The sequence below is a fragment of the Lagopus muta genome, chromosome 6 (genome assembly GCF_023343835.1).
Source record: "Lagopus muta isolate bLagMut1 chromosome 6, bLagMut1 primary, whole genome shotgun sequence".
In the NCBI taxonomy this organism is placed as follows: domain Eukaryota; kingdom Metazoa; phylum Chordata; class Aves; order Galliformes; family Phasianidae; genus Lagopus; species Lagopus muta.
In genome coordinates, this window is record NC_064438.1 from 10,468,654 (window position 1) to 10,491,794 (window position 23,141).

General features: G+C 35.5%; 1 protein-coding gene across 1 annotated transcript in view; it reads left to right on the plus strand.

Annotated features, from left to right (window-relative positions):
- PDE3B (phosphodiesterase 3B) overlaps positions 1–23,141 on the plus strand; it is a 74,883-nt gene that overhangs the window by 41,464 nt on the left and 10,278 nt on the right. Inside the window, exons 2-7 of the mRNA XM_048950115.1 lie at positions 14,433–14,483; positions 15,343–15,591; positions 17,201–17,343; positions 20,298–20,404; positions 21,955–22,156; positions 22,688–22,761. Coding sequence (XP_048806072.1) covers positions 14,433–14,483; positions 15,343–15,591; positions 17,201–17,343; positions 20,298–20,404; positions 21,955–22,156; positions 22,688–22,761 — 826 coding nt within the window. The remainder of the gene's footprint in view (positions 1–14,432; positions 14,484–15,342; positions 15,592–17,200; positions 17,344–20,297; positions 20,405–21,954; positions 22,157–22,687; positions 22,762–23,141) is intronic.

Genomic DNA, 23,141 nt, shown 5'->3' on the forward strand with positions numbered 1-23,141 from the left:
TACTGACATTTCTCTTGTGCTTCACATTCTTGTGCTCATACATCCCATGTACAGTAATAGCTGTGTTTCTGCAGAGCTGTTTGTAAAGAGTGGTATATGACTTTCGAGTATTCTTTGCAGTCAAGCCTTAAAATGCTTCTCCACCCCTGTGTTCATTCTGTAGTTGTACACATCACTGCTCTGGAGGCAGGAAAACACGTTGCATGAATGTCATCCATGAAAATGCATGTAAACCTTGTCTTTCTGTATATTTCCACATCAGCATAAGTAGAAAATCTTATCCTATGTTCTTCATTTCTTAAAATTACCTAGCAATTTTAATCCGGAGTAAATTGTTCTTTTTTTCTATTTCTTTCTTTCTTTGTTTGTTTTCTGCCTATGTATGGGGACTGCTGTTAAGTTTCTGTCCTTTGTTGCCTTCTTGCCCTAGCTTGAAGAAGTACTTGGAACCACCTCTGTTCACAAACTGGCCACATAACTAAACTCTGTCTTTATCATGTTGTTTATAAATCACTTTTTAATCACATAATCACTTGGGTTGTTAGTGACCTTACAGATCATCTAATTCCAATCCCCTGCCATGGGCAAGACTGCCAAGCACTAGATCAGGCTGCCCAGATCCTCATCCAACCTGGCTTTGAACGCTTCAAGGGATGGGGCATCCACAGCTTCTCTGGGCAGCTGTGCCAGTGCCTCATTGCCCTCTGAGTAACAAATTTCTTCTTAATATCTAATCTAAATCTCCTTTGTTTAGAATAAAACCATTCTCCTTTGTTCTATTATTATCAGACCATGTAAAAAATGAGTCTCCCATCCGTTTATAAGCTCCCTTCCAGGTACTGGAAGGCAGCAATAAGATCTCCCCAGATCCTCCTCTTCTGTAGGCTGAAAAAGCCTAGATCCCTCAGCCTTTTCTCATAGGACAGGTGTTCCACCTCTCTGATCATCTTTGTGGTCCCTGAACTTGTTTCAACAGCTCCACGTTGTTCTTGTACTGGGGGCTCCAGACCTGGATGCTGGGTCCTCAGAAGGGCAGAGCAGAGGGGGATGATCACCTTGCACTCCCTGCTGGCCATCCCACTTTCAGTGCAGCTCAGGATGCTGTTTGCCTTTCTGGGTTGCAAATACACAGTGTGGGCTCATATGAGCCAGCTTTTTGTCTATCAGAATCCCCAAGTTTTTCTCTGCAGGGCTGCTCTCAATGAATTCTTCTGGTCTGTTCACATATTTTAGTTGTTTAAACATGTAAGTGGTTTGGGTTTTGTGGTCATGACAAGTGTTTGATTGTTTTTCATACTTTTAATTTTCTCTAGATGCCAGCTTTTCTCATTTCACTTCTCAGAGTAGCGATGATCTTTCTGTTCTTCTAAACTTGTTACATAAGTCCTCTTTGTATGTGTAAAAGAAATTGGAGATGTGGATATATTCTGTTGGTGGCGAGAAGGAAGTTGGAATCTGGAAATAGGTATGAATTATCTCTTGCTTTCAGTGTTCAAATCATTTATGTATATATTTATATATATTTCAAATTGCAGTAATTTGAGGGGGCTGGCTTTCTGTGTATTTGCATAGTGTGTAGAGGTGGGGTGATTAGCCCTCAAGTTAGGCTGCCTGTGACATAATGTAGAGGATATATTTCAAACATTCATTCGCACATACTCTCTTTCAACTGGAATTAGCTTCTGTGAAAAGACTCAGCCTACAAAATAGGCTCCAAATTAAACCTGTCAGCTGGGTCAGAAGTTACTACAATCTATGTCATACATAAGAAAGGAATAAAAACAAGACCTAATATTAGGCTCTTTTGGGTCCTTTGGGCCTAATATTTCATAGCTTCAAGTGTCTCCCCTCTTTATTTATCTTATGCTCTTAAAGCTCGGCTACTTTTGCTTCTTCTGTGTTAAAAGATACTTTTCATCATTTGGTGGCATAATGGAAACGTGGGCAACTGCGATTGTAGAGGTCAAAGCAGGAGTATTCCTATATTTATATTAAGCTGGAGTCAGTAACAGGTCTTTAAGGAGTGTCGTTTCTGATACATGCACACCTGTCGTCACTAAGCAGAAAAGTGTAGACTAAGAAAGGTTTGAAACATGACTGAAGGAAAGAGGGCTTTGAAATAGAGGCAAGCTCTTTTTTTTTTTTCCCCTTGTAAAACGTGACAGCAGGAAAGAAGAAAGCTATCAGCAAAGGCTATTATCACTTCTCAGGGTCTTTTTTTAGTCTCTCCCTCAAAATTTGAGAGATTTATGGTCCATTTATTTGTTTTTCCTACCGTCTACTTCCTACTGACTGATCTCTAGGTCAGAATCTCTCGTAATACTTATGGCAATTAGCCTGTCTTGCTGATCTAATTGCCCTTATAGGTCAGCTGACTGTCCTTGGCAGAGACAAGCACAACAAAGTTAGACAGTATGAACAGATAGATTGGGAAGCAAGAGAGAAGAAGAGAAAAAATAAATAGTTATGAAAAGCAAGATAAGATCAGTATTATCTTACCTTGTTTATCTTAACTATTTATTTTTTCTTCTTTCCATTTATTTCAGACATGGATCTGTAAACATATTTTTGTAACTCAGAGTTTATGGCCTACTTTAATCTCATGCTTTTGTTTGAAACATTTGGTCTGTAAAATATCTTTATGTTCAATAACCTTTATTTTCAACAGAATCCATTATATATAAGGATATGTGTCAGCAATTTCCAGTTCCACTTGAAGTTCTTCCTATAAGGTTTATTTCCTTTTGTCTTAAATACAGTTTATTTGCTGTTATCAAATTGGAGTGAAGAGAGAATCGCTTTGTATCTAGTCAGCACTACTTTTTATGCCAAATGATACTGATCATTTTGGTTATCGTTACTTCAAAACATTGCAACTTAATTGTGAGTATTGAAGTAGTTTAACCTTAAATTGTGCTATTTGCAGTGGACAAAAGTAAATTCATAGAATAGAATCATTAAGGTTGAAAAGACAAGTGAGATCATCTAGTCCAACCCACAACACATGCCTGTGACTGCTCTAAGACCATGTCACCTATTGTGACTGTTACGTAGTGACAGTGGCTTTTCTGTATTGCTTGGTGTTTCTTTACAAATATTTCAGCACAGTGCTGATGCAAATGACTTCAAGATCTCTTTCCTGGCTGATATTTTTGATATTCCCTGGCAATAACAGCCTACTTTTCTGCATAAATATCTTTGAGGAAGTATCTTTTTTGGTACATTTTTTCTTCTGTATGAAATTCCTGCAGTTATTCTTTATTTGACATGTTTTAACAAATCAAGAACCCAGAAGAGAGCTGTCCCTTTCTTTCCATGTGATTTCTACTACAGCATTAATGAGAAGCCATATCGTGGTTTCTTTTTGGAAATCAAAGTAGATTGGCTGATTCATTCATAATTCATAATCATTGTGCACTATTTCAGGGTACAGTAGGTTTCTTGGATATGATATCCACGTAAGAAAGTTCTGTTGATTTTTGGTAGCGTTTACATATTTAAAAGATTCATCTCTGAATTCATTTTGCGGTTGTTTTTCTTCCAATTTTTGTCCATTTCCTCTGACAGCTTCCCCACATTTTTCTGCATCTCTTTCAAAGGTGGTATAACTGCTGCTTTCTCTTCCTATGATGCAAGACACAACAAGTGATGTGGCATACTTCACTGGGCAGATTTTACTCATTAGAAGGTTACTATAATTAAATCTTATCTCTCATGCGTTGGACCAAGTATGAATAAATATTTGATTATTTATTTTGGCTAGTCTTCCTCCTAGTATAATACGTATGCATTTCACAAGGGTATTTGATTAACATATGCATTTGAGTTTAAAAATTTTAAATTAGTGCCATGGAAAATATTTGCTATTATTAATTTCAGAATTGTGTATTTAATTACTGTAACAACAACAAAAAATAATCTTTTTCGTAAAGCTGAAGTTGGATAGCTTCCAGGTTTATAAAGAAATGAATAACTATACAACTATTTGTCTTTTTCATAAAGATCATGAGGGTGTCTTTATTTATTTAATAGAATAGCCATTTACAATGCTCTGACATGTATACTTCTGTAAAAGCTTTTCTTTACACCTCATTAAGACAGCATTTTTCTAGTCAGATAGTGCTGGGAACCTTGACATCCCATAGTTTTTCTGTGGTTAGTGTTAGTTTAAAATTCAACATATCTGCTTTAAGGAAAAAGCCTCATGACTTGAAATTCTAGGAGAGGTGAATTCTAATCGAGAGGTGAATTTGTTGAAAAGGGGATAGAGGTGGTCACAAGTCAGTGTAGGTTCTTGTTGGTGGGTTCCTGTTACTAATGGCTACTTTGAGAAATTCAGTCCGAATGAGACTTCATAGCAAATACACAAAAAGCTGTAGAAGAAGAGAAATGGAAGAATTATTGGTGTTCCCCAGGGAAAAGTTACTTAGCATACATTTGTAATGTTTGGTGGATTTATTGGGTATGCTGTGCTGCAAGTGTATTATAAATAATACTTGTCCCAAATGGCAGATGTTCTTACTGTAACATTTGTACTTCATAGGTTTCTACATGATTTTTTACAGTTCTGATGATTTTCCTAAGTGTTTGCAGTTTAAAAGAATGTCCTCATACTTTTCTGGTTGTGCAGAATAGGCTGGATAACTCTTCTTATTGTACAATCACTGGAAGACACTTGACCTGTCTTGACTTCCTTCTTTCTTATTATTTTCTCCATCTGAGTCACACTACCGAAATGAAAAATAAGTTTTTTGTTAACTGGGTATTTTTAAGATCAACTCATTTCAATACATTTCAAGTGTTTGGTTTCTTGGGGGGCAGGAAGGAAGCAGGCTTATCAGTTTCTCTTATAAAAGTCACCATGGGTTTACCGCGAGGCAAGGCGGAATTAGGCACATCGCCCTCCCATTGCACTGACGTTTCTTTCTTAGTGTTGCACTTGCAAAATGAGTGTGGCACAAATAGTTTTGTGTGCGGGGCTCAACGTTTGAGGGATGTAGTGGATCTCACAAGGGAGTTTTATTTGAGTTAGTCTTTTTCTAACGCTTTAAAATAATGATGTCTTCCTCCGTCCTCTTAGGCGGGGAAGTCAACTCAAGTACTACTTAGCGTGAATTCAGTACAGAGAAATAAAATGGCACTTTTTATGAAATGTTGCAATTTGCATTCCCTCATTTTTCTCTGTTTCTGTCAGCAATCTCTATTACCTTGTTCAGAATTTCCATATTTTTTCCAAGAGATCTCACATTTCCTGGCACTGCAACCAGAAACTTGTCCATTAAAGTATATTTTAAATGCTAATTTAACATTTACGGACCCAACTATTCTTGTAATCAAGCTGATAATTGCAATCTCTCATCTGTTTTAGAACTATTACTTTTAATTCTTTAGCTTCAGTAACAGAGAATTCTGTTAATTCAGTCCCCATATATAACTTCTAACCTCAGCACTTACACCGATATGTGTGTGGATATGATTTTTATGGTGTAGTATCTCCTCTGGCTTCTTGACTGTTTTCTTCTGACTTATTAAGTCATCATCTTCCTTGATTGAATGAATTATTGAAAGGTAACGTCACTGATTTGTGTAAAGCTTGTAATTGGTGGCAATTCTGTTTGAAATAAAAAGTATCTTAAGACATATGTGTGTAGCACAAATATATACACACAGCACTATGGATAGGTCTGTACACACAACATCATTTGTATGTGTACACACACACATATATGGCATATATGGTGACGTTCAGTCAATTGAAAGTTTGAGGTCTATTTTTTTTTCCTTTGCTTTTTATGCAGAGGATGCTGTGTCTCTGTAGTAGCTTGGGAGTATTGAAAATACAGCTTCACAAAGTTTAGCTGGACAAGAACTATCATAGTTTGCAAAAGCAGGTCTTTCAGTGAGTTGTCTGCCTGAATGCAGTGCTGATTGTTTGCTTCCTTACTATAGGAATCTGGGGGCATTAAATGAAGCAGGTTGACAGATTAGAAATGAAAGGGAGCTTTGCATAATCTATAATTAGACACTGGAACAGGTTGCGCTGAGAAGTTGCATATAAGAATTGTACAGCTTAATTTTATGCTGCTTGTTTTAGAGGGGGAGTTGGGGGGAATAGAGAAATGTAAGTATTTTTATGAGATTTTCAAACATACAGTTTTGATAAAACATCCTTGTGAAAAATTCAGTAACTGCTTAAGAAACACCACCAGCGTCCTCAAGTAGTGGCCGTATGAAATAATTTCTTGCTGTTTCCTGCCAAGAAACAGATCAGAGTTCCATTCATACATCCCTAGGGTAATAGGTGGAAAAAACACATGATCAAAAAAAAGAGAAGGTAACAGAGAAAATCAGTTCATCTCTAGTAAATGTTTTTAATTACTGCGTTAAGAATATATCAGCACACAGTAAAATGCTTCAATGTTAGATTTGTGCACATTCATCTGTTGCAGAAAGATGAAATTTGAAGTTGCTGTCTTGATCTGTTCCAGCACATAAAGCAGCAGCGCGTCAATACACCACTAAAGGCTTTAGATTTTACTGTGCATCATTTTAACATAATAGGCAGACATGAAAAGGACGTTTTGGGAACAATTTCTAGATTTTGCTTTTCACAAAATAAACACAACTTTAATAATGGCTTTAGGTTTTGCATGACAGTGAGAGGGGCACAGAATGCCAGAACACCGGAGCAACTACTGGATCAGAGCTGTAATCCACCTGGCACTATTTCTTCTCTTTGATGCTGATTAGAACCACATGCTCCAAAGGAAAATGCTTGTAACTGGCAATTAAAGGATCTGCACATAGCAGGCTTTTTTTCTTCTGCCCTCCCTCCTCCTGTTGCCATAAATTACTGGTTGGCCTTTACTCTGACGTGCAAGTCTGACAAAACCTAGAAGGAACAGGAAATGACATAAGTGTGGTTTTAGCCAGTTTTTTTTTTTTTTTTTTTTTTTTTTCTTTAGCTACATAAAGAGGGGGGAAAAACCCCACACACGCACAAAAAACTTTCTCTTAATAGGCAAAACACCTTTTAAAGCTTTTTGAAAGGAAGATCTGAGCAAATATAAGGGAGAAAAAAAAAAGAGAAGTGTAAACTTTCTATAGCAGGCAAAGTGGAGGCTGACCTGCTGATACTCCTGGTTAGAAAAGCAGAAGTACCATCTTGTTTAAAAATAAAAAGAAAACAAAAGGAGGGGAAAAAAACCCAAATCAGCCAGTCAAAAAAGTGTTTTTTCATGCACCTGCAAGCATTATCATTAACAGTTTGAATGAGCCTGCTGAAGACTTACTTGAAACTGTAGCGTTTCAAAGGAGCATTTTGTACCTGGTATTTTGGAGAGTAGTAAAAGCATGTTAGTAGGCAGAATCTGTATGTTCCCATGTTGTTCTTATCTGCCCAGGCAAATCCATTGCACGTAGTACTTGATGTAGCAAATGGGAGTTTAATAAACTAATTAAGTAGGATCAAGACTCTTTGCAGTGAAAATATATATTGGGTTCCTTACAAAATTGGAAATAATTCTTTGAAAGACTTTAGCTTAGTTTAGGATGGAGGCATGACCTTGTCCCATCAGTACATGTATCCAGAGCTCAGAACTAGGAAAGCACATTCAGTTTTTCTTCAAAGACTGTGGCTATCTCCGTACTTCACAGTCTATTAGATATTTTACAGCCTTGGATAAATAAATTTTATAGAGACAAGAATTTACAAGTGTCAGGATTGCAAAAATATCCTACTTATACCCTGTGCCTTTTATTTTCATGGGAAGGTTAGTGGGTATTGAAATATCATCATACCTTAAGTATCATATATATTTTACTTTTGAATGAAGTGATTTTTTACAGAGTTGATTTCTGAATCAAGTTGCTATGGTGTTGGTTTCGTTGTATAATTCTACACTTGGTTGCTATGGAAATGCTTATGGAGCTGATGCCTGGTGGTGTCAACTAGATGCTACTAGCAACTCGAAATCCTGTGTTTGATCAATGAAAGACTTGGTCAGAAGTCATTTTACTACTCACTTTGTCCCTGCTGACATATTCAGAGCGTGGAATGTAAACGAGTGGCATCACGTTGGGCAAGTTTTGTTTTCCTAATGAGCATTAGAAGGCATGCCAAGACATCACTGAAACTGCAACTTCCTAGGTAACTTCCTGGGTTTAGGCAATAAAACAGCAGTGTTACAAATCTTAACGCTATGGCTGGACATGTGTGGATTTTACAGTTCAGCATTTCAATTGTCCTAAGTTGAGAAAAGTAAAGAAAAGTAAAACTCACAGGCATTTATTGTGCTTAAAGTTCTGGAAATCTAAAATATTCCTCATCCAGTATGAGTTTAGCCAAATGGCACTGTGGCTCTCATGCAAGGAAGATCCAAAAAAAGTCCATGTTTTGCATCCTCAACTCTTCTGAAATGCATGTCTGGTCATGTGCTGCAAATACTGGCTGCACCCTGATGGGAAAAATAACTTTCTATATAGAAAAATCATTTAGTAAGCAATCCACAAACTGCCATTTTTTATTGATTGTGTTCTCCTACTTTTCATCTGCTTCTAGTTTATTTAGACTGCAATCCATTAGAGGGTTTGTTTTTTTTTTAAAGATATTTTTTCCTTACTTTTTCTTTGTAAAATTAACATTGCTTGTTCCTGTGGCCGGGTGTGCTGTAAATTGTATTAGGAAAGACCTTTACAGCCGTTACTTTGTGTACATTTTTTAACAGATGTGTCTGGGGTTGCTAACAACTTGTGCTTTGCCAAAGGGCTATACTTCAGTTTTGATAATTCTTAGGCTGCTATTCAGCAGTCAGGGCTTTTTCTGTTCTGCTCACTTATTTCCCATCCCTCTTCCTCTCTCTCTAGCCCTAACTGTCCCCAGAAACTGATGGATTACAAATAGTGTTAGAAAATTCTTTGGTTCAAGTTGTAAGGCATTCCTCAGGAGTATAAATAAAGGGTAATTCCTGAAGCACAAGGACCATTTTGCTGCGTGTTTCCAGTAACTTAAGGTTTCCTTAGATGCAACTAAATATCCATAGATCTGAATGTAGCAATTAAATCTTCTAAGTAGTTACTCTGTTGTTAAGAACTAACAGTTATTTTTTAGCTTTTTAACTTCATTTCCTGTGATAAAAATTTCCTCCTTGGGACTCATAGCTTAACTTGAGTGGCATGTTTCAGTTTGAGCTAAATCCATCATCTCAGCTGATGGTGCCCAAATCCAAATCCAGCCACTTGTACATAAAACATGTTTGTATGCTGCTTCATCTCATTTTAACTGTATTGAAACTTATTATACAGATGACATAGATTTCAATTATTATATTTAAGCATAATACAGACCCCAATTGTTAATGAACATGTAGTGCTGTTGTACATTTGTACCTTTTTTCATTGCTGTTTGTTTGTAACCGTTTCATTGTAGTAGTAACTTTCCTTCAAAACCCCACTCAGCCTGACAAGCAGTTATATGAAAACAAGGCTGTGTGATCATTGCTCTTTGGATGAACTGAGAGTCTCTAGGAGTAGTCAGGCTGAGATGAGAACTCATTCTCTAGGCTGACTGGTAATCTGGTGTGTGAGCTCATGGGGAGTGGAAAGCCATAATTTTTATATCACCTCACCCGAAGTTCGTCGGCATTATCACAGCAATCTTATTGGCATCCAGTGGTGTGGCTTCTGTAGTGTTGGCACTGCAAATCGATGCTCAGAAGCTTAAGTATGTGATCAGAACGTCTGTGACTCAAGTTCTTCTTCAGGTGTTTCTTGTTAGAGGCAATACAGAACAATGTTACATGCAAGTGGGTTATAAAATCTTAGCATTTCAGAGTATGGATCTTTCTGCAACAGGTCCAATGGTTGCAAAATCAAATTTTGCTGAGGCTCTGCCTGAGACGTATTGGAAGACCTGTTCACATTAAGTTAAAATAGACCGTTTCCCTTTTACTTTCATTCTGCTCAAAGATAGATTAGTGCAATTCTTTCTAACTTTTGTTGATGATCCACAGTCATTAATTAAAATTTTGACTACCAAATTCTCAAAAATAATAATTCCAGAGATATTGCATTTTTACTATTTTGAAATGCAGTTGCAGTGCACGACCTTAAGCTAATTGAACTGAGTGTGCTACGTAGTGAGACAGTAAGTGTAGCCGGTAAGTAGTTTCTGACTAGAATGGGAAAGAGTAGATTCTTCCTAAAGCAGAGAAGTGTTTGTGAAGAAGCAAGATTTGTCAGCTATGATAACCTTTAAAGCTGCCCTCCTCCCCTCTTTGTCCCTAAAACCACTTCAGTTCTGCAGAGGACAAACAGTACTAGTTTCTGTTCCTTTCTCTCCAAGTTTTTGGGAGGGGGAAGCTTTCTGGATGTGAGTGCCACCTTGTGGCCTATTTTCAGCATCTAAGATAAGATGATAATTCCCTTTCGTTATTAACTTGGATTGGGTAGATTTGGTAGAGGATTTGGGTAGAACAGAATTCTAGCATGTTATATTTACCAAGGAAAAGTATTAACTGTGTGGGCAACTGCAGTTTTTCACTGTGCATAGTGGAAGAGATTGTGCCTACAGTTTTAATCAAGTTATTTTAATTACTTCAGAATGTGCCAGATGGAAGTTTTACAGTTAACATGCATGATGGTAGCCTGGGAGCTGTGGTAAAACAATACACCTGTCTTCTCTCATGAGATTAGGCTTTTAATAAATGATGATGTATAGTGAACAAAAACAAATACTAATAACCTGTTGGTAACACACAGATGAACCTGTGTTCTGTTGCTTCAAAACTATGTTAGGTCCTTTGCTGAGAACATTGAAATCAGTGGCAAAGCTTGAATCTTCTGGTTTAAATGAAAATAGAAAATTTTCAATCATGAATCCGAGCTGTGAAGCTTTTCATTTAAGTGAAATTGTGTATGAAATGTTGCCATCCCATTTAAAATATCAAACCATGATTTGCACTGGAAGTAGGTTTTGTGTGAACAGCATGCATTGTTGTTCCTTGTGTGCACTGGATGGGTATGGGACACAAGATTTAGTGGTAGCGATGAACAGTTTATGCTTCTCAGACTTTGAGGTTTTCTCTACTATGATGGTGCTAAAGCAGAAAGGAAGTCTTTGAAATTTTAGTCCCATCGATCTGTCCGCCAGAGCTTACCAGGACAGCTGATGTATGAGTGTGTGTACTTATTTGTGTGCACATTTGTGTACACACACACAGAAGACTACTAACACTGTTGTGTTAGTAAAAACATCTGCAGTTAAAGGTTTGGTACCTTTACCAGAACAGACATGTTCTGGTGCTAATAAGATGCATGAATATGGCTAGATGGTGTTTGTCACTATTGCACTGCTCATCACTGACAGGCTAAGAGTCATCTTCTGTGGTTAGGTTTTTAGAAAGGATTTGATTAACGAGGCTGCAGTAGCTAGATTTATTTTAAAAACCTCAAACCGTTAATCTCCTCATTTTTGGGTCAGTCTTACTTCATGTAATATGGCTGTTCTCAGCCTATGCACATGCTTAAGCAGTTAGCCATTTTCAGTTATCAGAGCAAGTGGATGTCAGTATAACTTTAAACGTGGTGCAAAATAGTGTCTGTGTGAAGATAACAAGAAAGAGGAGACTGTAGGTGTTGCCCTTGCCTGGGTACTGCTGCTGTGCAGCCTGCATTTCTTCACTGGTGCTTTCTACACCTTCTGCGGGGCAACCGCCAGCGTGGAACATTGTGTTTGCCCCAGGAAAGAACTGTTAGTCTTGGAGGAACAAATTCAAACATAGCTCTCACCTATAAAAACAAGCAGAAAAATTTCCAGGACTGCAGAACTAGGAGGCGAGGGCACTGGTATCTATTTGTGCTCTGTAACTATAGGTGGAAGAAAGGGAAAAAAGATGTTGTCTTTGTGAGTGCCACTTTTGTTGTGCACACAAATTAATTTATCAGAGAATAATTAGAATCTTGCTGTACTGTGGTAATTTAGTGGCTGTTAAGAAGTCAGAAAAACTGAACACTTGTGGAACATAGCAGACATCTGAATTGCATTCCTTGTATGTTGTTTTTATTTTTTGCTCACTGAAAAATTCAGTGAGCGCTGTTGACGTACTTGAAGCTGATAGTATCTGCAGATTGTGTTGCTGACGTTCTTTTGTGGTTTTGGTGGGTTTCGTGAAGCTACTTGGCTGGTAGATTCATAATCATATTCAAGCAGAACGTAACAAAACGCTCCTCCTGCAAGCAAGTGCTTTTTAAAATACAGATATTGTTTTTAACCCGAGGTATTGAGGAGCCTTTTTTTTTTTTTAAACAACTGATGATAGTACAGTGCTTTCTACACAGAGCTCACAAAAATCTTTCTGTTTGAATGGCTCTGGGAAGAAAGGGAAGTTCTAAGCTGTATTCTCTATCAGATTTATAAGAAAATGAAATATTAATACAGCTGGTATAGACTGCCATGAGCTGTGAAATCCATGCAGTTTTATTAGATAAAACTAAATAGAAAAATAATGATTTTATTTACATTTCCAAAGTAAGCAAATCAATCAATTACATGAATTTAACTTTTAGGCATTGTTACCACAGATCCTGTATTTCATTATATTCACAGAGTAGGGAAATACAATAATCTCCAAACCCTACAGTTTTAGGTTGCCTGTTGTAATTTAATGTGACTAGTGATGCTGGATGCATATGATGGACATTTCTTTTCACAGGGCTACTACCAAAGTTCTGAATGGTGGACAAATAATTGATGCAATGTATTTGATTTCTACCAAAAGATTAGCAATTGTTATTTTGAAAATAGGACTCAGAACACACGTATGAATCAGTTTAGATAAAGCCAATGTCATTCAGGGTGGGCATTTGATCGGTTTGCATGTAAGTTTGGAAAGTATAAGTAGGGCATTGCCAAGACATGGCTGTTGCTCTAATATCAGTGTGTATCAGTATATTTTTTGTATTGAACATCTCAGTGTTGGAGAAAAAGCATATAAAAATGAGCCAGTACTAAGTCTCAGTAATGAGATATGGTTCTGGGAGAGTATGTGGACAAGGTGGCACAGATGGCTTTCATCCTGTATCTCTGCCACAATACCTCAGCTTCCTTACCTTCAGGATTCTGTCTGACTCTTCTTTAGCAGAAATGAACAAAATATTCCCAAATAATGATTCATCTGCAGTATTTTGTAATTTTCATCTACAACAGAAATAACTTATGATCAGAGTACGATTCATAAGAATGTAGACTCTCACGGTTGGCTCTAGTTGGTCAGTTGAGTCCAAATTTTATTGGGCAGGAGGATAGAGAAACTGGAGAGGCAGTTTTGTTGCTAGATAAATATTTTATGTGTGTGTGTGTGTGTATATTTATATATATATATGAAATACATATATAAAATTTATTTAGGAAATCTTGTCTAAATTTGCATCCCACTGCAGAATTCCTAGTTGCCATCTATCAGCTGTTGCAAATTCCTTGCTCATGTGTGTTAACAAACTGCATAATGATTCTAGTGTTGAAATAATAAAAGAGTATAAATGAGAACAGTAGGATCGGTCCCACAGTGCTTTACCCAACCATAATTCTGTGTATGCAAAACTACTTCAAATCTTTTAGTGGCTTCTTTTTGAATATTTTCTTGACAAATTCTTGTGTGTTTTTTTTCCCCATAGATCTTTATTGGATGTTAATGCAGTAATAAGTTTTAATTTAAAGAAAACTTTTTCCTTTTTTCCTAACTTTCTGTTCACAAGCTCTTTTAAATATTCTACAAATGATATGAATTTGTAAATTACCCAATACAAAACATATCCAGTAACTTGTGTTTTTCAGTTTTGAGTTAATCACAGCAATTTATTTTATTAGATTTAGCTGTAAATTTACTTTGACATTGAGATTTGCCTTAAATTTTTTTTTTTTTTACTCTGTGCTCTACTGTTCATGTAGGAAGTTCCATTATGAGATTTGCCAAGCCTAGTGCAGCCCATACCCTGAAGGATGGGGATGTATTTATTTCATAGTTTGAGGAAGAAAAAACTGTATATTTTTTTGTTTCCTGAGTTTAGTCTGGATACTTGTTCTTGTGATAACTGTATTTATAAAATATATTGGATTTTAGAATAGATTGACTTTTACAAGTCTAGATGAATAGACTTAGATGCTTTATCTTAGATCTTCATGTTTTATCAAAAACCTAGAAATATTGAAGTAAATCCATATAGTTTTGTCCTTCGTCAAAAGATCCCTGTTTTATAGGAATTTATTCAGACATTTCTTAAGGATTTTAGCTGTTGTAGCATTAACAGAGAAAATAGTCTCAGTTTCATTTGGGGGAAAAAAAAAAAAAAAAAAAAAAAGTACCACATAATCAATATTTATTCTATTTTTTGTTTTTAAGCATTAACATATCAACTGTTACTCTTCTTTATTACAGATGATACTTTGGGATTGGGATTTGAAGCAGTGGTACAAGCCTTACTACCAGGTCAGTGTGTTGTGAATCTAATTATTCTCTGATGAATTGTGACTGAGTACAGAAGTTTTAGTTACCTATGTTGTTCTAATACTCTAGTTTATTCTATCTACGTAGCAGTAATTGATATGTAGCAGTCAGAGGAAGTTGACAGGGCTCTGCTTCCTGCGGTATACATGAGAGCAGTATCAAACCCAGTTAAGATGGGAGCAGTTTTGCTTGCTTATTGATTGATTGATTGTCCTTTAAATGTTCATTAGCATAAGATTAGGGAGTGATTCCCCACAGATGTTAGAAAACTCAGACCTACCAGGATCTGACCTCTTTTCCTGAATGTTTGTTTCTCACTCTCTCTTGTGTTAATGCTGGCATCTAATTAGCTATTCCTGCTCCTGTTCAGGGAGCTGTGCCAAATAAAAACAAATGACACTAATGATGTTTCTGAGACAATTTTTAGGATTTGTTTCATTATAAATAGAAACAACACTGGTAGAGATGCAGTGGAAATTTTACCTCTGCAAGAATCTTACAACAGCTTGGTCACCAAAGTTTCTGTTGCCATTATTGGAGGAAGTAGAGTATTAAATTTGCTTCTAAATTAATAAAAAATTGAAGTAAGAAGAACTGGGATGGGATCTTTGTTTTTAAAAGAGCAAAAATAACTGGTAGCTAGTGTTGAACTTTGAGAATTTTTCTTAAATGCATGAGAAATTCTACTAAAATTTCTTTATTAGTATGTCTCTGTATATTTTTTCTTTAAAAGAAAAATATTTTGCAATATATATTTTACAGTAGATAGGATACTTAAAATTTATAACAAGGTTAAATGTTTTGACGTGTTAATAGTTTGCAACAATTCCATTTATTTTAGAATGCTGGCAGTGGAACTGGAGTTGATCTTTCAGTACTAAATGAGGCTCGGAGCATGCTAACAGACCTCCTGACTGACCCATCCCTTCCACCACAAGTGATTTCTTCCCTTCGAAGCATTAATAGTTTGATTGGTGCTTTCTCAGGCACATGCAGGCCAAAGGCTAATCCATTCACACCATTTCCTGGTTTCTTCCCCTGTCCTGAAGTAGACGATCCTGCTGAAAAAGGAGATCGAAAGCCACTCAAGGTCAAATTACTTTTTCATTGTCACTGTTGTGTGTGTTCATACATATATCTAGAAAAAATAATCATTGCATTGTGTCACTTCCATTTTCAGACATTTGGCAGGTTGTCCCAAACTGGCCAGATTGCTGGCTTAGCAGCTTGGGGTCGGATAAACTGGATCACAAGCCAGATTCAGTGCACGTGCTGGAGCCTTCTTTCAGTATTATGCTGACATGTGTGCTTGTTTCAGGGAGTAGACTTGTCTGCTCTACTGTCAGGGATTTTCAACTGCGCTCCCCATATTCCAAGAGAGTCTTCTGACACAGATGTCCTTTCTAAGCCTGACAGTGCATAGTGCTCAATGTTGTGTTGTGACCAAAGTCTCGGCTCAGAAAACTTGCTGCCTTTTCTGGGCTAAATGCCCAACATAGAGGAATTTTTGAGTCTTGCTTTATTGAAGGTTATCTTAAGGCATCAGTCCATTCTATTTTTGTTAGACAATTTACAGGTGCTGCATACCCTTGCTTCCCATCTAACTGCTTCCAGCATGTAGCTTTTCCAGCACATGTTTGACTGACTTCAGCTCTGCCTTTGCTTTTGTTTGCTTAACTTGTGCATAGCAAATCACTCTGCAAGTGGCTTAATTAACACCTTCACTGCCTGCCCATCTGAATATTTTGTTGCTCTAGTGCAGCATTGCTGTAGCCGGTTTGTCCAATCTGACAGAATACATTCCTCTGGTTCTCATTCTAGTAGGGCTGGTTAAGGGCTACTGCAGGTTTCTGTGGAGATAGTGGTCTTGTTCTGCTTGTACAGTTTCACCTTTCTGGCTGTGACTATTGCTTTTTGCAGCAAAGCAAACAGGGTCGAAGTACATCTTATATCAAGGACTCAGAGCAGTCTGACGTTTTGGGGTCAGAAACTAATTTTTTGTGTTAGCACTTTTCTATTATGTGAAGTGCATGGTAGTGAGTGAGGTAAGATCTTTGACCTCTTGGTGAAACTTAAAATTTTGAAGTCATAATTTCTGCTAGACTTTTTGAAGTTAGTATCTGAGGGTCACTTGTCCTCATACGTGATCCTGCAGACCTTACTCAGTACTGCAAATGTTCCTTTTAAATTCTTTGTTCAAAACGTTTTTTTCTTGGCATTTTTTGTTGTTGTTGTTGTTGTTGTTTTTTAGCAAGGTTTGATTCCATTTATCTCAATTATGTGGAACAGTACCTTCCTCCCCAGGTTGAAAGGACACATCAGAGGTCAGGTTAACCAAGTAGATTGTAGACTGAAAGGAGTCAGATTTCTTAAATTTGGGTAGAACACAATATCTCAATTTCTGGAAGCAATTGAGGAGTAATTGTTGAACCATGTGAATTTCAACCAAACAAAAGAAGAAAAATAAAACAACAAAACCACCACCACCAACAAAACATAACTATTTGTAATAAGCTAAATAATTTTTAAATATATCTTTTTTATTTTCTTGATCAGTAAGAATGAAGATGAAACACTCTGCTTCTTATTTTACCATAAACAACAATAGTGACATATCCTATCTACAGTAAGAAAAAAATCAAGTCTTACTATCTAATTTCAATTACATCAATTTCAACCATAATGAAATTATTCAACAGGGATTAATTAGCAGGAATAGCCTGCCAACACCACAGCTGAGACGATCTTCAGGAGTTTCTGGTATTCCACCTATAGAGTCACCATCTTCTAAATGGGAACGGAGTAACAGTAAGAGAACTCATCAGGACTATAATGTGTCAAGGTAAGCACCTGACAGGATTTTAAAGGTAGAATAATAAACGTTGCCTTTCAAAAATGTTCATATCTGTAATGGTGTAAGTATCTATTGTATAATCTTGTACTTAAATTATGTCTTCAAATTCTGACAGCTTAATAATATGCAATACTTCTGTAACTCTAGCCTCAAGTAGAAATTAAGTCATTTTGAGGCTGAATGGTTTGCACCATCATAGCGACTGGGACTGAATATTGGTTTTAGAAGGAACCAAAAAATTAGTCAAAAATAAATTACTTTGTTTTGCAATTGTATAACCTGTAAGTTATTACTGACTTCCTCCTTTCAGTTGAAATTTGAAAGTGGTACATATTTTAAACATACTGAAAATTTGTTCCCTAATTAAAAGAATTACGTGACATTCTCGCATTTGGTAGCTACTGTTGCATGCGTGTATTGCAGCATTTATTATTCATACACTTATCAAGCAGACATTAAAGCATACTAAGAAAGCTTTCTCATCAGTATAATGCAAAAAAAAAAAAAAAAAAGCAACAAAAAACAAACTTGTCTCTAAAATCAACATTATATTTTGAATTAGAAATAAAGTTAATCTGTTTTCTTTTTGTTTAACTTGTGATTTTGCTCGAGGTCTTGAGAAAAGTGCAATAGATGTTTGAAATTGTCATGCAACTCATTAAAATCATTTAAAAATAATTTTTAAAAAGATTTTATTTTGTAGTTGCACCTGTTAAGAATTGTTTTTGCGTAGATGATAAGGAAAGTAAATACATGACTTCTTAAAAGAAAATGTGAGTTAGAGTGATATTTGATAATTACTAATAGTAAGTGAAAGATTATATACACATGCCCAGAAGTTTATTTATCAAGATAATATTTAATTTTAAAGTGAACCATTTAAACAATTTGGCAATTGTCAGTTGTTTTTTCCCCTTCAAATAACATACATTCTTCAATTTTTTATGAACTATATAGTTTAATACAAAATATGATTGCTGATACTTATGTTGTTATGAATAGCTTTTCACAGGTATGGCTGTCCAGATGAATTTGACATCAGTGAAAGTTTAACTAGTTATTATACTATTTATACAGCTCATCTGTAGACAACAGTTCTATTGGTTTCTCAAATCAAGCTGAAAGCATATCACAAATTCTCACTACTTGATTATGATGGTAGGTTAAAGATTTTAGGTTTATGCTGATTTGCTTATCAGCATTTGAAAGGATCATATTTACTGCAAGTAGCCAAGAGAGGCAATACTGCATTCCTCCTGGCTCTTTGTCCCATTGGCTCTGGCTCATGAGCCAGTTCTTTAAGTGGTCAGAAAAATAATTCAGCAAAAGAAAAGGCAATATTTTTTTCTGTCTTATAACAGGATTCATCCCAAAGAAGAGCCCAATTACCAGTAGAAGAGAAACAGGCTAATAGTAAAAAGGGAGAATGAAGTAGGAAATTTTGCTAGGAGGAAAGCTTATGAAAAAACAGAATTTTTTTTTTACATACAGTGGCTGCTTTCAACTGAATTTTAGCTGAGTTCACAAAGATAATACATTACACAATGATACTATAACCTATTGATCTAAAAACTGATTAAATGTTGAAAAATTTTCTTCATCTATCAAGGCAGTGCACAAAAACAACTCTCAAGACCTGTTCTCTTGATTTGATTTGTCATTTAAACTAATTTGAGGTGAACTGACCTTGCTTGTTAGTATTCCTACACTAAGTACTGATGTAAAAATTTTATGTGCTTTAGAAGGGTACATGTTATGAAAGCTGAACTGTTTGCAAATGGCAAAAAAAATTCACTGTCAAAATTGAATCAACTTGAACAACTTTTAAAGTTTTCCTAATAAGTCAGCATTAAATTTCAAAATAATAAATCTGTCTTTATTCTCTAACTCACTTTTTTTTTATATCTATCTATTAAAAAAATAAATAGGAGATTGGGTAAATAATTGTTTGACTTTTCTTGGAAATCTGACAAAATAAGACTAAAGATGTTTGAATAAATACTATTTTCCCATTCTAAAACAAAATAATTATATCACATAAATTATTTTCACTGGAGATTACCTGCGTACAGTTGCTTTTAATTGCACATCACATTTTTGTTTACTAGAGGAAATGTTTAATTGGAATTTAGGAGTGTAATTCCAGGCCTACAACAGCAGATGGCATAACTTATCAATCAGGTTAACAATACAGCTATTGGAGTTGACAGTTAAAAGCAGCATTGTTTTTAAGATATTTAATTATTTCATTTATTATATAAAACTAATTTGAGAAGCAGGCTGCAGCTGTATAAGATTGCATTTGCAATGTAAACAGTATTTTAAAAGCTTTTAGACTTATTAGAATGTAGCTGGCTTTGTTAAAGCACACAATGTTGTATCTGATATTATCACTAACAAATAAATTCACAATCACTGTGTAATATTTAGCAGAGGGATTTTGAGGAGTTATGCAAAACATAATGATTCAGCAAATTCCAATTACTTTCCATAGTATTCCTTAAAAGACAAGTGGCCATGAAAATATTGTTCAGTGCCCTGCAGTGAAGTCTAACATATAAACAAATACAATTGCTCAGATGGATATTGGACCCTTTCTAGACAATGTTCAAAAAAAGTAAATACAATTTTAGGAAATAAATGATGTGTCAAGTTGTCTGAATGCACTCGCTGTGCCATTTTAGTACTACATAATATTTTCTATTGCTTTTGCACAGTATGTATAAGTTTTTCACTATTCTGTGTGGTACATTGTCTATGTGATCTTGAAGTTGGATTCTTTCTAGTACTTTCTTGTTTTGAATGGTAGTGGAACCATACCAGAGCAGTCTGTACGTCTTGCAAGCATTTTATTTGATAATGGCAGAATACAAGGTAGGAAAGAAGGAAAATTCTTATAGTTTGACTTTGGGTTTTGATTTCCTTGTTTCTTTGTAATTCAGCCAAGGATCTCATTCAAATGGATCTTTTGGTGCAAACCTGTTGACGATACCAAAATCGAGATCATCATCTTTGACACTGGCTCACCATATGGGTCCCAGACGAGCAGGTAAGATTGACATCCTGCCATCAGGCTGTATAAACTGCACAGGGTAGTAAGTGCATCATGCATTGCAATGTTTTTTGAAGTTATTTTTCATGCAAATGTAACACTAGCATTACATCAACGTGTTCTTTATCTTCTAAAAATGTACTTTATGTATTTTTCTCATCTCCTTCTAAGTATACTAAAAAGTTAACATCAACTTTGTATAAAGTTCAAATATTTGTCCAACACTATGAATTTGCAAAATGTTGTATTTGACCTGGTTGGTAATTGTTAAAAACTGCAAAGTTCACATACCTTAATAAGGAACCCTTTATTTTTTTCTTTTACTACAGCTTTTTGTAATAGAACAATGTTATTTAGACACTGTGGACTTAAACATTGTCCTTTAGAGCACCAAAACTTAATTTCTACTCTTAAGGCTTGTGAGTTGATTCAGGGTGGCCTGTGATACTGTTTGAGATGTATAACATACACATCCCTTATTTAAGGGCAAATGGTGCCTACTGCATACACTTTTAGTAATTTGTTAACGTGCAGTACGTAATCACAATAATTATGATCAAATTTTTGTTTTGCAATTTGCAGAATAAGTAATTCAGCTATGGGACACCCACAGCACACTTATTTTGCTCTTTGAGCCTTTGGCAAAGGGCAATTTTTTCTCTTTGATAAAAGTTTGTTTACAATGGCTATAATTCACTTTGTGCACTCATAGATAACCCTTCTTTTGTAAATTTTTGCAAAGGGGAGAACTGATATGTTGGTTCAACACAAAATTTTGTTTTAAATTCACATCAGATATATGGTAATCAAAGTATGATTTGACAGGCTTTCTTTCCTGGATTTCCTGAAGTAAGCTTTAGCTTAGTTTTTTCCACAAGAATGGGGAATTTCATGTATGTAAGCAAGATTGATTTTGTTGTTTTGTTTTATAAATTTTAATTACCCATGAACAAACTTTAGGGTTGTGTTTTATTTTTGTTCTGTTTCATTTCTGTTTGTTTAAAGTGCAATATTAGGCAGATTTGAATGGACTGTCATAGAATTAATGAAAAGGCACATCACTATTAATAATGGCCAACATCTGCCCACTTTAATCACTAGCTTCAAAGACATGATTACAACTTTTTTTCTTGCTATGTTTTGAAAAGCATCTCGAGCCTTTTTTTTCCTTAATCGCAAAACAACGAGGAAAAAGATTTTCCTCAGGCCAATTACCAATAATGAATTTTTTTTTTTTTGCTCATTTGTTTTGGAAAATTTGAATATAAAATTCTGAATCAGAAAAGGAAATGGAAACATTCTGCAGTTGCTTAACAAAGTTAAAAACAAGCCAGATGTTGTACCACCTTGTGTAGACTGCTGGTTCAGATGTGTGACCTAGAGTGTGCAGAATATTAGTAACTCTCAAAACTTGGAATAAATTGCTGATCTATGTATATTTACTTCCACGTTCTTTACAATTTATAAAAGTTCTTGTTCAATTCCAGTCTTTCTAAACAGAAGTGTTTTACTGTAGGCTGATCCCAATGTTATGTTTGTTTTGGAAGGTGCTTCTCCTGGCCTGAGTCCGGTGGGTTCACCTACTCATGGATCTGTCTCCAGTGGCAGCTGGTCTCCTGTAGAATTTCCTGATACTGCTGACTTTCTTACAAAACCAAGCATTAATATCAGTAAGCCTCCGACACACACATTTAGTTCTTCAGATTATCAGCAGCAAGTTAAAACACCCGTGGGTTATGTGTGTAGCAGGTACTGTAAACTGTTACGTTTCCACTAACTCAGTGTGCTGAAAATACTAATTATATTTAAAAAAAAAAGAAAAAAGAAAAATAACAATCTCTGCTGTTTATTAGTATGGAAAAAAAGACATATTGTAATAATTTGTAACTGTGTTGCCCAGGGAACTGAAGAGCGCTGCATGTGTGCAATTGAACTGAAGTGGTAGGAAAAGCAGCAGTTACTGTAGAATAACAGTATTTAACAAATTTAGAGAATTATTTCCTGCTTGGGATCTTAATTCAGTATGTCTATACACTTTCTAAGCAATTAGCCTTACTTTGTGTAGGTGAGTCCAGAGGAGGTGATAGCTGATTATTTTCAAAGTACATGTTAAATTTGTATGTCTAAATAGAGAAAGTAGTCATGGTCATGTGGTGGAGGATCCTTGACAAGCATACCTTTTAAGGGGAAGTAATTTGCAGATATTTTTCAATAGAATACAGAAATAGCAAAGGAAGAAAGATACTGAATGTTTTAAATATATTTCATGTATTCTGTAAGCTGTGGACGACAGATACTCAAGCCTATTCCATCGCTAGAGGAAGAATTTGTGGAATATAAAGACGAAAAATCAGGTGGGATTTTGAAAATGTGTAAATAATTGTGCTTTGTTTTTTTTTTTTTTCCAAAGCCAATATAATTAATATTTTTCTATTTCTAGATTGAATTGTACTATAATTTTAAAGTAATGTCTATCCATATATTTTATTTCACTTGATATGGTTGATGTAATCTAAAATATTGACTATTTCAGAATAAGAATAATAGACTCCCAGTTGTACCTTCATAGACTTGTGCTCACTATTTCAGAACGTGTCTACCATCTCAGCTAAACTTAACAGTGAAACCATTTGTGCAAGTAAAAAGTCATGCTACCTTTTCTGTATCTTCAAATGTATTTTGTAATAGATTTACTCCCTTACAACTTCTTGTTTTTAAATTCTTAAATAATTGG